Below are 15,523 nucleotides of genomic sequence, written 5' to 3' on the forward strand. Positions count from 1 at the left end.
TATATATATATATATATATATATATATATATATAAATATAAATATATATACATATATATATATATATATATATATATCATCCCCAGACTAAGTCATGTCTGCCGTGTTCTTTCCTGTGTTGTGGATAATCATTTATGAAAGCTATCTGTGTGTAATCTCTTAAGGTTCCTCGTTTGCATTACCTGCTGTCTTGTCAACAGTGTATTAAGATTAAATGTTTGATATGTCTCACCATGAAATCTTTGCATGCGACTGTCTGCCTGTTAAAGTATGTTGAACTGTAAGCACAGAAAATCCCACTTTTGTCTAGACATTGTTTGTTACCCCATAAAACTCCTTACGTTTACTTTTGGATCATACTGTACTGAACGTGGAATCAAGCGAAACCACACTACAGCTGTGTGCAAAATGACTTTCTACTAGAAATGCATTTATTTGAGGCATATGTCGCTTTTATTCCACCATCTAAAAAACATTTGATTGTGGTTAAAAGGATGCTTTGCAGAATAAGAAACCTCATGTACTTATCTGATGACATAAGCAAAAACAAGGTCAGCAATGACAGCAAGCACCTGGGCTGTGTGGGGAGGGGAAGTCCTACGACTGAAGTGGTTCTTTTAGGACTCTGCGCAGTCATCCACCACCCTTATTCTGTGACAATCGGCATGATTGCTCCAAACAATGGCATTTCCTCTACAATCACTCTGTCCTAGACTGTCATGGCATAGTTATCTAGATGTGCATCAGATGTAACATAAGAGAGCTGCTGACCTTTCAGCCTGGAAAGGCATTTGTCCTCCCCGGTGCAGTGGCGACGATGTTTTCTTTGAGCCACCAAACGTTTTTGTGCCATCAACCTTCTGTTATTTTCCTGCTGTTTCATTGTCTGAGATGGTGACTGCGAGGACTTGTCGCAGCAGCAGATTTGTCAGCATTCTGTCTTCTTATCTGCTCAGCATCAGAGTTGTTTTATACTGTATCCCTACGCCTGGCTGTTGCACAAGAATCATCTTTGTAAAGTGTGCGACATAACCAATATGTCATCAGAGGAAACAGGTCAGTTTAAAGTTTGTACAAAAAGTAAAAGATAAAGAAACAATGACTCTGAATTTAGTAACTGTGAACCATTTTTTTCTTCTCCAAATTCAGTGAGGGGAAAATTAAAGTAACTTATCTTTGGCCTGTGTGAGATAGTTTTGTAAATGCAATTCTAGTGTTTTCCACTAGAGGGAGCTTTAAAGCCAATCTCACACCTACTTTAAAAGAGAGGGATTATGTACCATGGACTGATATTTCGTCTACAACCAGCTCAGCTACAAAAATCAACAGTTTCTTAGTTTTGTTTAGGCGAGTTGTTGCAATGTGAATGAGCTCCTGCACGAACAGTTCATCATTTCATCATCACACTGACCTAGTCAGGGACGCGTCTTTCTTTCTAACCACAGCATGACTTAAACCCTTTGTGGATTTTGGAAACCATAATGTCTCTTCAAGCGATGGTCAGACTCACGTCATTCTCTATTTAAACTGCCCCTAATCACAAGCAGTGTAATCAAGCACATTTTATGTGGACGAGGAGAAAAGAAAAACTCCCTCTCCAACAAAGCAGAGCTACTGCGCATGAGCTCACAGTTTTCCTCCCTGAAAAGACACAGATTTGACTATTCATTAGTGAGATGTTGCTGAATGCCATTTTAAAAAAATCTTTATCTGTCATGAGTGACAGAGGACCTTTTCATTACTTCAGTTGAAAGACAGTTACTGTGTCATGAGATCACCGGGTTACGTCATTTTAAGGCTTTTCTTTATGCTTCTAAATTAAAATTAAAATAGTTCACACCAAAGGTTATGGCTGCACGTGATCTATAATGTATTTATTTACTGGTGTTATTAAGAAGAATAAGATCTATATATTTTTTTAAAGTTACATTTTAAAGTCATACACTATAAACATAACTTCTGAAAAACCCTTTTACTTACACACACAAACACACACACACACACACACACACACACACACACACACACACACACACACAGGATCATTATCTGATCTCTCTTGGTCTCCTCTCTGTCTACAGCTTCATCCTTATCTGTGCAGAGATGCTCCTTCAGCCCGCGACTCTTCTCTGAAAGGTGTTTATTCTCTGCGTTCACGCGCAATAAAAATTACACAAACGTATTTTCCCCCCAATCACGTGATATAATAAAAGTGATTTTGACGGGAAACGAGTCGCGCTGATATGTATCTCTGATTTATTTGATTTTATGGTTTTATAATTTTAAATTAATGCCACGCTTTGTTGTTGTAGAGATATAAAGGGACCATTTTAATGATAAAAAAAACCTGAATTTTATTTTACAGAAATCTGTGTTTTGAAGTTTGATTGGCGCTCACCTGCCTGTGGCTCGTCGATACACGACACGTCAGACTGGAACTGTTTACCGCTTGATTGAAAGTTTGAAGAAGTTAAAGAGCCACTCTGTCTGCGGGTTTGTTTACCAAGCAGAGCCCCGGGACAGGACAAGCTCTCCGGCCTTATCAGCGGATTTGTGAATGGGGCAATAATGAGCTGAGTTTTGATAGAGCAGCGCTGTCAGGTCAGATGTCACTTCATCCATTAGCTGTTTGATGGCTCTCTTTGATAAACCCGGCAAACAACAACGCCACAACCAGTTACACTTAAAGGTTCCTAATGAGGTACGCTGTCGTTTTTTGAGCTCATCCTGGAAAACTGGCTGACAAAGTCTTACAAATTTATATAATTTTCAAAAAAGTTTCTCCTTTGGTTTATTTATTTTTAAAGCTTCACTCAAAAGCTACGGAGAAATAAAAAAGGAATCATTTGATGAAAAGCAATATAGTACAGGCTCACTTTGTATGAAGTCATCACATTGCATGTTTTTATAATTTAGGATAGACTACATAGAGGTAGAGGACTGGCTGCCGCATAGGGCACTGTGGGTATTTCACGCGATCGTTTTGCACCGGTCAATCTGTGGAATTTGTATTTTTATGAAAAGCTCACGCAACATTAGTCGTTTTAAAAATGCACACTTATAAAGAAAAGCCAAAAGTAATCACTTTGATTTGAATCCGTTTTTTACCCTGGTAACTAAATCAAAATATTTGTAATTTTTGTGTTTGCCAAAAAGTGATTGGTCGTATTTAAACTGCTATAAATAACTTTTTGCCATATAATATGTGAAATATATCTTGAATGTATCACTAGTGAATGACATCAAGCCATCTTGAGCCACAAACAACATTTCTGTCACAAAGTAGACCGCACTCAGTTTTTGGCAAAGTGACTTTTAAAAACTTTATTTATCCAGATAAAAAGTTGACATAAAAAATCTCTAAGAGTAATCTTGCCAAGAGGAAGAAATTGCAATAAATATAACAATAGTTCTGTAAACATATTTTACGTGGTCAAAAAGGACCGGATTGGTTATAATGTATAGGTGCAATAAGACACAGTCATAAAGATGCTTGAAAATCAGGTGATTTTTAAATTGCATATATAGACCCTTTGTAAATCCTGCTCAATGAGGTCTGTTTACAAATACAAGTAATTTTAAGTAAAGATATTACACATAAAAATCACATTGAAACACTGGGAATCAGTTCTTGGCACCAATGAGGCTTCCGTGTGCTGTCTGTCAAAACTGATCTTACACACATTATCTCAGGCGATCCAGGAGTATACGCATTTGACTCGTGTGGTTCTGATTGCAGTAAAGGGTTGCCACATTAAAACTAGCAACCTTAGAATAAAGATCCCGGAAACCTTCCTTATCTAGGCGATCGAGCATGACCAAGACTTATAATGGAGAGCAGTTCAGAGTCAGAAAGATAATAATGTAGTTAATTTTTATCGTGTTTGCGCTGACTCGCTCAGTCTACCTGTTGCAAAACACGTTTTAAAGATATCAGAGATACATGAGTTCGAAAAAATATGACATTGATTCTCAGTTGTTTTTGTATTAAAACACTGTCAGAATGAAGAATATTAACTATAATAAATAATAACTGTAGCTGGTTCAGATTCATGGTTTAAATAGAAAAATGGTTTAAAATTTCATTTCTAAACTTTGATACATTGATATATTTATCTAAATAGAATAAAAAGTTGTGCTTTTTTTATCACCATTTTTTACTGAAACCCACTGATAACCAACCCCGTTACAGGGCTGGTTGTCACAGAGCGTCGTTGATGCTTCGTTAGTTTTTGTTCGATTCATGACTCATTATTGAAAGTAATCCAATGATCGGGAAGAGCAAAAAGTGTACCAACCAACCCCGGATTGCCCTAATTCAGAATTTGCGTCTAGACACAGAAAAGTATAACTGAATATTAAAGCGTTTATTCTTCATAATCGATCCATCAGAAATTTTTGAACAACGGAAAATTACAATACGACCCCACACCAACTATACAATATACATTTGATACTGAAATGTCTCAGTGGTTCCTGCTATACAGCCGTTTAGTCCCTTTATCACCAGCCTCTTATACCCTGTAGAGAGGCCTGAAACGGCCCGTGGCCGAAGTGCGTCTCGGTGTTTCCTGTTAAATCATTTAGCCGGCTGTTGGACATCTGTGCCGCAGAAGGTGACGCGCTGTGATAACTGCAGCCGTACATACTGCTGTTTCCGTATCCAAGCGCGGGGTTATAATGTCCAAGTGTTACATTGTAAGGCGCTGAATGGGAACCGGCACCGCACAGCTTCCCGTCCCGCACCAGCACGGGAACCGCGACCCTCCTGGGTGCAGGCAGATAACCCGCCAGCTCCAGAGATTTGTCCTGCCTCTGACGTTTACATTTGTACCTGCGGTTCTGGAACCAGATTTTCACTTGGGTGGAAGTGAGCTGGAGCACGTGGGCCAGGTGCTCTCTCTCCGGGGCGGACAGGTAGCGCTGCTGTCTGAAACGCCTCTCTAGTTCGGACACTTGAGAGTGGGAGAAGAGGACCCGGGGCTTCCTGCGCACGCGGGGCCTCTGGGGGGGTTTGTCACAATCAGATGGACTGTCGAACCCGCTCATCTCTGCACCACAAAACAAAAACACAGTCACATTCTGACACCATGACCAGTTTAAAATGATTTAAAATGATTTACAACGTTTTAAAAAATAAAGCTTAAATAAAGTGGAAAGTTGTAGTAAAAAAACAAGATCTGAGATTTTAAAGGCAAAATTTACAAAACATTGACAACATTAAACATTTTTGTTTAGCTCACATTTAGTGAGTCTGAAGTCTGCAGTTTGCAGAAAATTGTCAGAATTTTTTTTAAATTTATTAATTTAGGTGCCGATTACTTTAGGGAAACATTTCTCACTGGTTCAGTGAGATTCTTGTGGTCTGTTTAGGTTATCAGACTAAGATCTAAAGCGAAAATGAAACTGTTTCATTCGGGCCCCGTCTCATTAACGCGTCCGGTATCGTGTTTTTGTGGAGCTGCCTAAATCCACAACCAGCGGCTCCTGAATTGAATCTGACTTTGTTGTCCATCGTGTCACCTCACCATGCTCGTGTATCTCCTCTTCTGCTCCCGGGTTATGAGTATCGAGTTTGTCAAGTATCTCTGAGGCGCGCGGCTCCGAGTGGCATTCATAAAAGTCTCTGTTCTGGGGCGCAGCGTGCACGTGCTGATGATGCAAGGGCACAACCTGGTCAGCCGTTAGAAAATCATGCTCATAGTCGTGGTGGTGCTCCATCCTCAAGATATCCTTCACGGAAAAAGGTGTCGAGGTCGTCAAACTGGGATGCATGCCTTCCATTTCAGTGCTTAGATTTGATCCTCGATGAGCTCGAGCTGCTGCTGCTGCTGACGCTGATGAAGCCAGAGAGATGTGTTAACTGACTGGTGGGTGAGGGCCTGATTTCATTCAATGGTCCAAGCTAATGAGCAAGGTAGATAGTCAACATCAGCCCCCTTTTGACCAAATGACCAACACCCACAGCCTGCTCACACTACCCTGAAGCCCCAGCTTTCCTTCTCACCTTACAGAGACACCTTTCATCATGTCCGCCCTTCTCTCCCTGCGAAACAAAGGTGCAATTCCCGAGTTTAATTAAGAAATGAGACTTTTGGTGAGCGCATACTTTCCGCAACTCCTGGAGTTGCGGAAAGTATGCGCTAATTAGTTCATTGTGCACAAAATAAAGTGATTGCCGATGTTTCTATGCGTGTTTTTATGACTAATATCTTTGTTCAAGCTGGAAATGAGGCTCCAGTAAACGTGGTTTACGAAAAGCTTATATATAAAATTAAAAAAATGAGCTGTTTTGCTAGTATCTCTCTGTTTCTGTGTTATATATGACAATCAACGTGGTCTTTTTTGCCCAGTTAAAATATCTTTATAGTTAGGATCTCTCCAAAAATGTTTGAAAATGTCTCTGTTTGAGACATGATTGATAGAACATATACCTGCAAATGATTTGTAGCAGTTTAAATACCTGCAATCGCTTTTTTATTTTTTGTTTATATATATATATATATATATATATATATATATATATATATATATATATATATATATATATATATATATATAGATAGATAGATAGATAGATATATAAAGTTAAGCTGCTGTAGCAAAACTATATTAGCCAATCAAGGGAAACCATCGCAGCCTAATTACTCTGTTTTAAAATGGGAGGCACATATTCAGAGTCTCGCCAGTCCTCGTTCTTTGTGAGCTGAGCCGCTTAATCAGCGTGCAGGTCCTCGGGGGTTGAGTGATGTCGGGTGATGTTGACCAGCTTTACCGTCAACATTGTTTTCAAGCCATGTTATTAGTGTTCTCAGGCCACAACAAACAGTAACATTACACCTGATGTTGTGGAAGTGGAGAGGCAGCGGCGCCAGCCTGCAATGCTTGACTGAAGGCTGAGACGTGCTTCCACAGACACAGGAACACGGACAGACACGGCCTGTCCACTGCGCGAGATATATAGCCTAGAGGGCACTTGCGGGGAAGGGTGCTTTTGAGAGTATTTAGAGGGCCCTTTAATATTATAGAACAAGTGGGGTTCTAACAGACGAACACGTTCAATTGCAAAGCACAAATACAGAGAACTCGATGGTCTTCAGGGCTTGCCATATCAAGGTGCTGTGCGCGAGTTAAAACAAAGATAACTCTGCCTTCCTGGTCAGGACCCTGACAAAGGTATTTTTATCCTCAGTGAGACCTTTACCTGGATGAATAGAGGACTGTGTTTGCAAGTTAAGAGATAATTCATTTTGAAGTGTGTCCACCAGTTTTAAAACCACCCTTAAAATATTAAACAAGTGCTAAAAGCTCCTGAGAAGTTATTAGATTAGTTACTTAGACTTATGTGGTAGGCTACTAACATTTGTTCAGAACCTGATAGTTTTTTTTTAGTTCGATGGTTTTCACGAGTAAAAGAAACCAGGAAAATATAGCAAAATGAAAAGTAACACAATTAATAAAACGGCAGCAAAACACCCACAGTCCAGAGGAAAGTAGTGTGTCAGTGAGCCACAGTGGGGCGCTGATCTGTGACAGATTTTTTAAGTTTTTAAAGGGCTTTCTTGAACAGAAGGAACACCTCACGTGCGCCCCTGCGCAGTTTCCTCTGGTCCAGATTTGCACAACAGAAATGAATGTATACTTTCTAAAAGTCAATATGCCAGCATGTTTGAGCTTTGAGCTAACAGATTAGGAGTTAACTCATTCTGACTTATTTATTAGGCATGTCTGGTATAAAATCTTCCAGATCCAGTAAAATAAGTCTGCTAATCAATAGAGAAAAGAATTCAAATAGTTTTATGCAACGCAATAGAATCGCAGCTTAAGCCACAATGGATCATTAATTTATTTTATTAATCATAAAGGGACTCACTTATGTCAGATGTTTGAATAATGAACGTGAATTATTCTGTCCTGTGTGGAAGTTTAATTCATTGCAGGTAATCACAGACCTTAGTGACTACCTGCAGTGCAAAAGTTAATATTCATAGATTTTTACTCCATCATTGTGCAGCACGTGTACAGTGGGCATTAAAAGATGTAATAAAGGTGTAGTAAACAAGACAAAACCAAATAAGAGATATATCTTGTTTTACACACAAGATGTGTCAATGATCATCATGCCACGGAGATTTGCTGCTCGCCTTGTTTTATGTCATACTTGTTGGATTTGTTCTTTCAGTAAGAAATGTGTTGTTGGTGTTTCTTCAGAAAATGTTAGAAGAACTTTTAAAATGTGCTCAGCTTCAGGTGATATTCTGACAAACAAGCTGACAAACCAAGAAACCTGAACTTCAAAAGCAGAGAGGGGCAAAATCTCAATGTCAACTTTCAATTGTTTAACACCTTGGGTATTTCAGGGTGTCCAGTTTGATGAGTAAATTACTGCTGCAGTTTTCTCCAGAGGCTTGAAGCAATGCTCTCCCTGGGTTTCTGTGACTGCTCGTGTTTAAAATCAAAGCCTTTCTCATTGCTTCCACCACATGTCCTCTAACTGTAACATAAGAAGGTAGCTCAGTACAGTTTACCACAAATACCCCTAATTCATCATACAGCAAAATAGGAGGCTGATAGCAGCTGAAAGAAGAGAGGGGGTCTCCTTACACTGAGTGAAACTGAAACCAGCCTTACATTGATGTTTCCATTCAGGAATGAAAGAGTCTTTCAGGCAGAGTCTATGTAAACGCATACAGTAGTTACAAGATATAAGATCATTTTCTTACACTGAGGGTCACTCAGAAAATTGCTGACATTGAAAAAGGCTATCAGAGGCACCAGGGTGTGCTAGTTGCATGAAATGGCTACACACAGCTTGACTGCCACCACCACAGTTTCTCTGTGCTTGAAAAGTCCAACAACCAGAGCAACATTACTGACAATAATACGTGATTAAGTTTCTGGGACATGCAAATAACATTTACATTTGCAGCAACTCTGAGTGCAAAAAATTGTCTCACTGTTCTGATTATACGCAGCTGGAGATGCGAGTACTTGCTGTACTTTCACAAAGAGGGGATTGGGATAATATACTTGTAGTAGTCAGCTTTGGCAACTTTATTATAATTGCCAATCATATCCAGTATCTATTTTTGGGATTAACAGAATTTAGATGAATTTCAATTAAAGATAAAATTTGAGCAAACTTTTCTAGGCTATGCGTTGAGTGAGACATGCAGTTGCCTTCTTGAGGAGTGGTACTCAAACTCAAACTGGTACCAGGAAAGAAAAATGTGGATTTAAACTGAACTGGATGAATGTGATCTATAGGCGGGAAATAAACAGGAGTTTACTGATGCCACTCAAGATCTTTATTCCACCAAAGTTCACCTTGGGTAGTTTATTAACTGTTAACTAATTTCTGTAGAAATTGTGGTGGAATTGTTGCTACAGCCAGACATTGTCTCTTGTATGTTTTTACTGTCTCTCCTACTGAAAAAGTTACCGCCAGATGCACAGAATCAACTTTTTGAGGCTGGACCTGAATGTTGCTTGTTATTAAAGGTTGAATGTTTGAAGAAAAAAAAAACCCCACAGCAGACCTAGGACACTAAAGCACTGAAAATAAGTAAATACTATATGCTTTATTTTTGAAAATATGGTATATATGATATCCATTAACTAATTGGGAATTACTAAAGAGAAAAAGAAAGAGTTATAATAGTTATAATAGTTATAATAATTATAATAGTTAATTATAATAGTTATAATAATTCTGTTCAATTCCTATAATTATTCCAGGGCTTTTATTTTGGAAAAAAAGAGAGAGACTGTGGTCAACAGAAAGATTTCCTGTATGAAACTCAGCAATCTTATTTAGAAAATCTGAGACACCTGTTGCCTCCTGTTGGTCACCGTAAACTGGGATTTTAAATGTGGAGAGGAGGGGTGGGGGGTGCTGTGATTTCAAGGTTACCACGGAGAAACATCCACTATTTGCCAGTTACTGCATGTTATATGTTGAACAGCTGAAATAAGCCGAAACTCGTAGATGTATTCAAGTCACTGGTTAAAGACCAATGGATATATGGAATGAACTACAAAAGATAAGATAAGATAACTCTTTATTGTCCTTGCACAGTCATACCTAGCACAACAGTACAACGAAATTGGAAACTGTCCCACGTCTGCACTGCGCACAACTAAACACAACAAAACACAACAAAACACAACACAGTAACTTAAAGGGGATTTTTTTAAGTGCAAGAAAGGTATGAGCAAAGGAATGAGTGTATGTTTATTGTACATTATTATTATTATTGTTATTGTTATTATTGCTGGCAACCTGTCCAGGGTGTACCCCGCCTCTCGCCCTATGACAGCTGGGATAGGCTCCAGCACCCCCCCCCCCCCCCCCCCCCCCGCGACCCTGAAACGGATAAGCAGAAGCAAATGGATGGCTTCAACACCCGGTGTCCTGGGTGTGTGCAGTCTTGTAGGATGTTGCATGCCCTCTTGAGACAGCGAGTGCTGTACAGGTCCTTCAGGGAGGGAAGAGGATGTCCAATGACTTTTTGGGCCACATTAATGACCCTCTGAAGGGCCTTTTTGTGTGCCATGATGCAGCTGGAGAACCATACACAAATGCAGTCAGCACACTTTTAATAGAGCACTGGTGGAAGACGATCAGCAGCTCCCTCTTCAGGTCCATTTTACTGAGGATTCTCAGAAAATAGAAACGCTCCATTGGAGGTCTGTGTCCATGTGCACACCCAGGAACCTGAAACTGGACACCCTTTCCACGGACTCCCTGTTGATGCTGATGGGCTGCAGTTCAGACTTCCTCCTTCTGAAGTCGACTAGCAGCTCTTTTGTCTTTGTGGTATTGAGGTCCAAGTTGTTGTCTGCACAACAATCCGACAGCCTCTGAACCTCAGCTCTGTATGCCGTCTCGTCTCCCCCAGAGATGAGCCCCATCACAGTGGTATCATCTGCAAACTTAATGACTGCGTTGTCAGGGTGGGTACTCACACAGTCATGTGTGTACAGAGTGTACAGCAGGGGACTTAGTACACAGCCTTGTGGAGAGCCAGTGTTAAGGTTGAGGGCTGAGGAAAGATGAGGCCCCACTCTAACTCTCTGCACACGGTCCGAGAGAAAGTCTCTGATCCAGCAGCAGGTGGTAAAAGGAAGTCCAATATCTAGCAACACACGTTTATTGTTAATATAAATGTGATTACATTTGGCTCAGTGTGTCCAGTTACAGGTTTTTCTTTATATATATTCATAATGAAGGCCATCAGGATTTTAATAAATAATTACTTCTGATCACGAAAAAATTCTAATTCGTTTTTAAATTGTGGTTTCATTTAGTCAATTTTTTTGTTGATTAAATTCTTCAGAAATAGCCAAAAAGCCATGGACAGCTAGGTCTCATAAGCAGTGCTGATGTATGTGATCAGTTTCTCCCTAAGATGGTGTATTAATTCAGCTTCACTAAACAGCACGCTTAATGAGACTGAGACTCTCATTAAGAGCCCAATACATAGAATACATAGAAATGTATGTCCAGTGCAGCCTTTTTTATCTACAGTTTGGTCCGTTCAGCCCTGTACTAATGACCAAAAAAAAGTTATTAGCCTTAACATTTACCTAACCTTGTGTTGTCCTTGGGACATTTTTGATAGCAAAGTTATTCAGTACTATGCTAATATGTAATTTGATTTATTTATGGGGTTTTATTGGATTTTATAACACCTGTTGTCCTCGGGGCCAAAAACTTCCCCAAAGTACAAAGTGTTGCAAAGGGCCATATTTTCACACATCTTTGATCTAGGATCACTGATGTGTGGGGTCAAGCAATGGTCATAACAACAACAACAGGCAGCACAATGAGGAGGCAGGTGCTCTACATTCAATTTAATTCAATTTTATTTATACAGTGCAAAATCACAACAACAGTTGCATCAAGGTGCTTTATATTGTGAGGTAGACCCTACAATAATACATACATGCTCACAAGCCTCCATTGCACTGGAGGCTTGTGAAATAATTTCTTTTTACCATGTTGTGGAAAGGAATGACCAGTAGAACAATGCATATATTGTCCTCTAGTATAATGAGGAGGAATAATCAATGTTCAGGAAGATCCAGGATTAGAAGATAAAGAGAATATTAGATCACATGATACCCTTTCTCTGAAAAAACACATCACTCACCTGCAGAAGAGGAAGAAAGCTATGAAGTGAAGGAAAGTGATGAAGAATCTGAACTATGTTCAAGTAAGTTCTCAGGCATCCAGGACATGGTACTCTGAGGAGCTTGGAAAGAAAGTGACTGGGCTTCTTGAAGTTTCTTGAATTTTCAGAATGCGAAACTGAAATAGAAGATGTGTCAGAGGACTACACATCTTCCATTTCAATTATGATGAAGATCAAGCAAGAAAGAGGAGTCAGCTGAGACATAGGAATATTTGCAGTAATGTGAGGAAACATACTGGTCTTCTATCCTTCCCAGTGACAGACGATGCATGACTTTCTCGTGCGTCACAGAGAAAGACAATCTACCATGGTCTAAGCACATATGCCAGGTCCCAGTGGCTTTTCTACTGAAAGTACTGAAAGCATTATACACAGTGTATTATGTTTGTATTATGCTTTTTAACTTTCACATGCCAAAGGATGCATCAGAGACCATGTTGGGGTTCAGTAACTTGCCCAAGGACTCCTTGGTAACAACTCCAGACTAGAGCACACAGAGATTGAACCAACAACCATCCAGTTAGTAAATGACCTGCTCTACAGCCAACTCATTGGCGAACAAGGAGGGACAACAAGTGAGGAAGAAAAATGGATCGAATGCAGCTGTAGGCATATGTGGGTATGTTGATTCTTACTGCCGTGCATCCAGTAAAGTCGCCACGGCCAGTTTATGACATCCTGAGTCTGGTAGGGAAGTTTTCATGCTATCATGACTGACACAAGATTAATCATAGAATCGCAAAAGGATATCATTTCACGATAAAGACACAATAGATGATCATCATTCATGACACAATTATTGAGGTGTATGGGACAATAGGTGTTTCTCCTGCTGTTGATGTAAGATCCAGGTACTGATGTGACTGTGTATGAGCACCACGTCCCCTTCAGAGGACTCTGTCCATTCCAACAGAACATCCCAAGTAAACCAGGGAACTATGAGATAAAAACATGGGCAATATGAGATGCCAGATCGAGCTGTGCAGGGAACATGCTAGTGTACGATGGCAAACCGTCTGGCCTGCAGTCAGGGCACGCAAGTTGTCCCTAACATTCCAGCAGGTTTCCAAAAGAAAACAATCACCTGTAACAACTTGTTTACTTCATGTGCCCTTGGCCTGCAACTGCAACGGTGTCAAATATGGACACCCCTTTGTTCTCATGAAAGTTTACCTTCACTAAGACCCATGCCCTAGTGTTCCTACCATGCCGAAATATAGAAAAATGTCATGTAATGAGTTGGAATAAAGATGAATAAAACCTTGAAACACAGAGAAACAAGGTCCGGTGCCCCTAAATTGTAAAATGAAGGGTAAATTTGTGTTAATGTGTTAGTCTTAAGTGAAACTAAGGTGTAACATGTGTGTGTGTGTGTGTGTGTGTGTGTGTGTGTGTGTGTGTGTGTGTGTGTGTGTGTGTGTGTGTGTGTGTGTGTGTGTGTGTGTCCACCCGTCCATGGCCATAGGTGAGTCTGAAAATGTAGATCTACCAGTAAATCGAGAACTTCACTCTCACACTCATCTCTCTCTACATCACATCAGCGTCACCATTACTGGAGACATAGCTCGAATCCATCTGTCAATCTCCTGTTCCGCTCGCCCCTCATTCATTACAAAGGTCCTGAGATACACTTTCCTCACCCGCATCAGCTTGGCAGTTGTCAGTTGCTTGCACCTCTGTCAGTTAAGCAGTGATGGCATTCTGCATGTTTTACTGGAACAAGCCAATGTGTCTCTGAATGCGCTTATTGCTCCTCTTACAATATGGCTTATAAAATCCAAAGTATTTTTAGTTTAGTTTTGTTCAAAATATGTTGAAAACAAGGATTTAAAAGGAAAATCCTTGATCGAATTATACTCCATAAGGCAGTTATTGCATTCCTGTCACTCAAATGCCTACAGATGAAAAGCTGTACACCTCTTTAAGGAATGCGTAATTTGAAAGGAGACACATTTTTCTGTAACTTGGTGGTAGGCGATAACAGCCATAGACTGAAAACTGGGCTGAGCCACTGTAGCACCGCACAGTTTATACCAGATGTAACAGCAATCCAACAAACCTGCTAATGAGTAATTAAGAGTTTGAGAATTAGTGTGGAGAATCTTGTCAGTTATTACAACAATATCCACGCACTCTTGAAAACAATTCGCATAAAAAGTAATTTTTGAAAACTAAGAAAGCTCACGTTTCAGTTACTTTTACTGTTATTAATAATAAGTTATTCACTTTCCAACATTTGAATCAGCTTCCATCTCTTCTGATAGATTTGATCAGATAAATGGGAATCCAAATGCTTCACGAACTAACTTCCTCTCTACATTATCCCCGTAAAGCCTGAACCTTGAAATAGCTGTCAGAAAATTTCCCTAAACTGGAGTGTTTATTGAATCATCTGACAAATTTTAGAAAAACAAAGCAAGGTGCATTTGTTTTTCATTTGTTTCATATTTGCTACATCCAGCATTTTTTGTGCAATTTATTGCTCACTGCAAACTGTTAGGGGTTAAAAGAAATCCCACTGACAATACAGAAGTCTCAAAAACTCAAATACGATACATTTGGTGTAATACGGTTAAGACTGACTTAAATTCACCGTCACATTCCCAGTAGGCTGGTAGTGATAAAGACTGTGTTTTTATCATCATTTTAAATCCATTATAGGTAGAAAAACAGTCAATCCTTTGAATTAACTACAGCAAAGCTGGAGTCAGCTCCTGAATGGAGAAAGAAATCTGTGTGACCTGCTTATGTCCACTAGATGTCTCTGCCACTCTGTATTCATTTCAGACATGCTTTTGTCCACACTCTGCGATCAATAAACGAGAGTACATGACTCTTGCTGTCAATGTCTTGGATCCACATGTCATGTTCAGTTCACATTTCATATGCAAAACTGCAGTAAACGTATTGTGTCTACATCACCAGGATCATCTCAGAATGAAGTAGAAGCAAGCAGTGTGTTAATGTTAATCTCATCTTGTTAGCTATCCTGTTAATCTCCAGCATCAAGAAAAGTCATACAATATCTAAAGGTGGCTTCAGCCATACCAGTTAAATCTGCCTGCGTTTTCCAGTGTTCGTCATTCAGCTGGAGAGCTGTTAAAATAGCCAGGCCCTTCAAGAGAAAGCAAGATTTAAGAGTATTCAAGAGCATTTCAGCTGCACTCATGGATATGATGCTCAGTTGGCCCCATCACTTTGATTGGCTGAGGCAAAGATGGGTGCACAAATCTACCCATCTACCTGCGTTTTCTGTGCAACTGAGTAAATGTTTAGGTTTTTTTTGCAATCAGCACAGTCACAACTAAAAGCTCCACTCGATTCCA

At 39.8% G+C, this 15,523-nt stretch overlaps 1 protein-coding gene across 1 annotated transcript; it reads right to left on the reverse strand.

Annotated features, from left to right (window-relative positions):
• Window positions 1-3,992: 3,992 nt before the first annotated feature.
• nkx2.7 (NK2 transcription factor related 7) lies at window positions 3,993-6,075 on the reverse strand. Its single transcript, XM_085179540.1, has 2 exons — window positions 5,529-6,075; window positions 3,993-5,051 (listed from the first exon to the last, which is right to left on the reverse strand). The coding sequence occupies exons 1-2, from the start codon at window positions 5,782-5,784 to the stop codon at window positions 4,504-4,506; spliced, it is 804 nt and encodes a 267-aa protein (XP_085035666.1). The 5' UTR covers window positions 5,785-6,075; the 3' UTR covers window positions 3,993-4,503.
• Between the last annotated feature and the right edge of the window lie 9,448 nt (window positions 6,076-15,523).

This window comes from Neolamprologus multifasciatus, chromosome 12, assembly GCF_963576455.1.
Source record: "Neolamprologus multifasciatus chromosome 12, fNeoMul1.2, whole genome shotgun sequence".
NCBI lineage: Eukaryota > Metazoa > Chordata > Actinopteri > Cichliformes > Cichlidae > Neolamprologus > Neolamprologus multifasciatus.

Coding starts and splice junctions, on each gene's coding strand:
- nkx2.7 (XM_085179540.1), bottom strand. CDS start 5,784: ATGGAAGGCATGCATCCCAGTTTGACGACCTCGACACCTTTTTCCGTG. Junction 5,052..5,528: donor AGAGGAGATACACGAGCATG/GTGAGGTGACAC, acceptor TTTGTGGTGCAG/AGATGAGCGGGTTCGACAGT.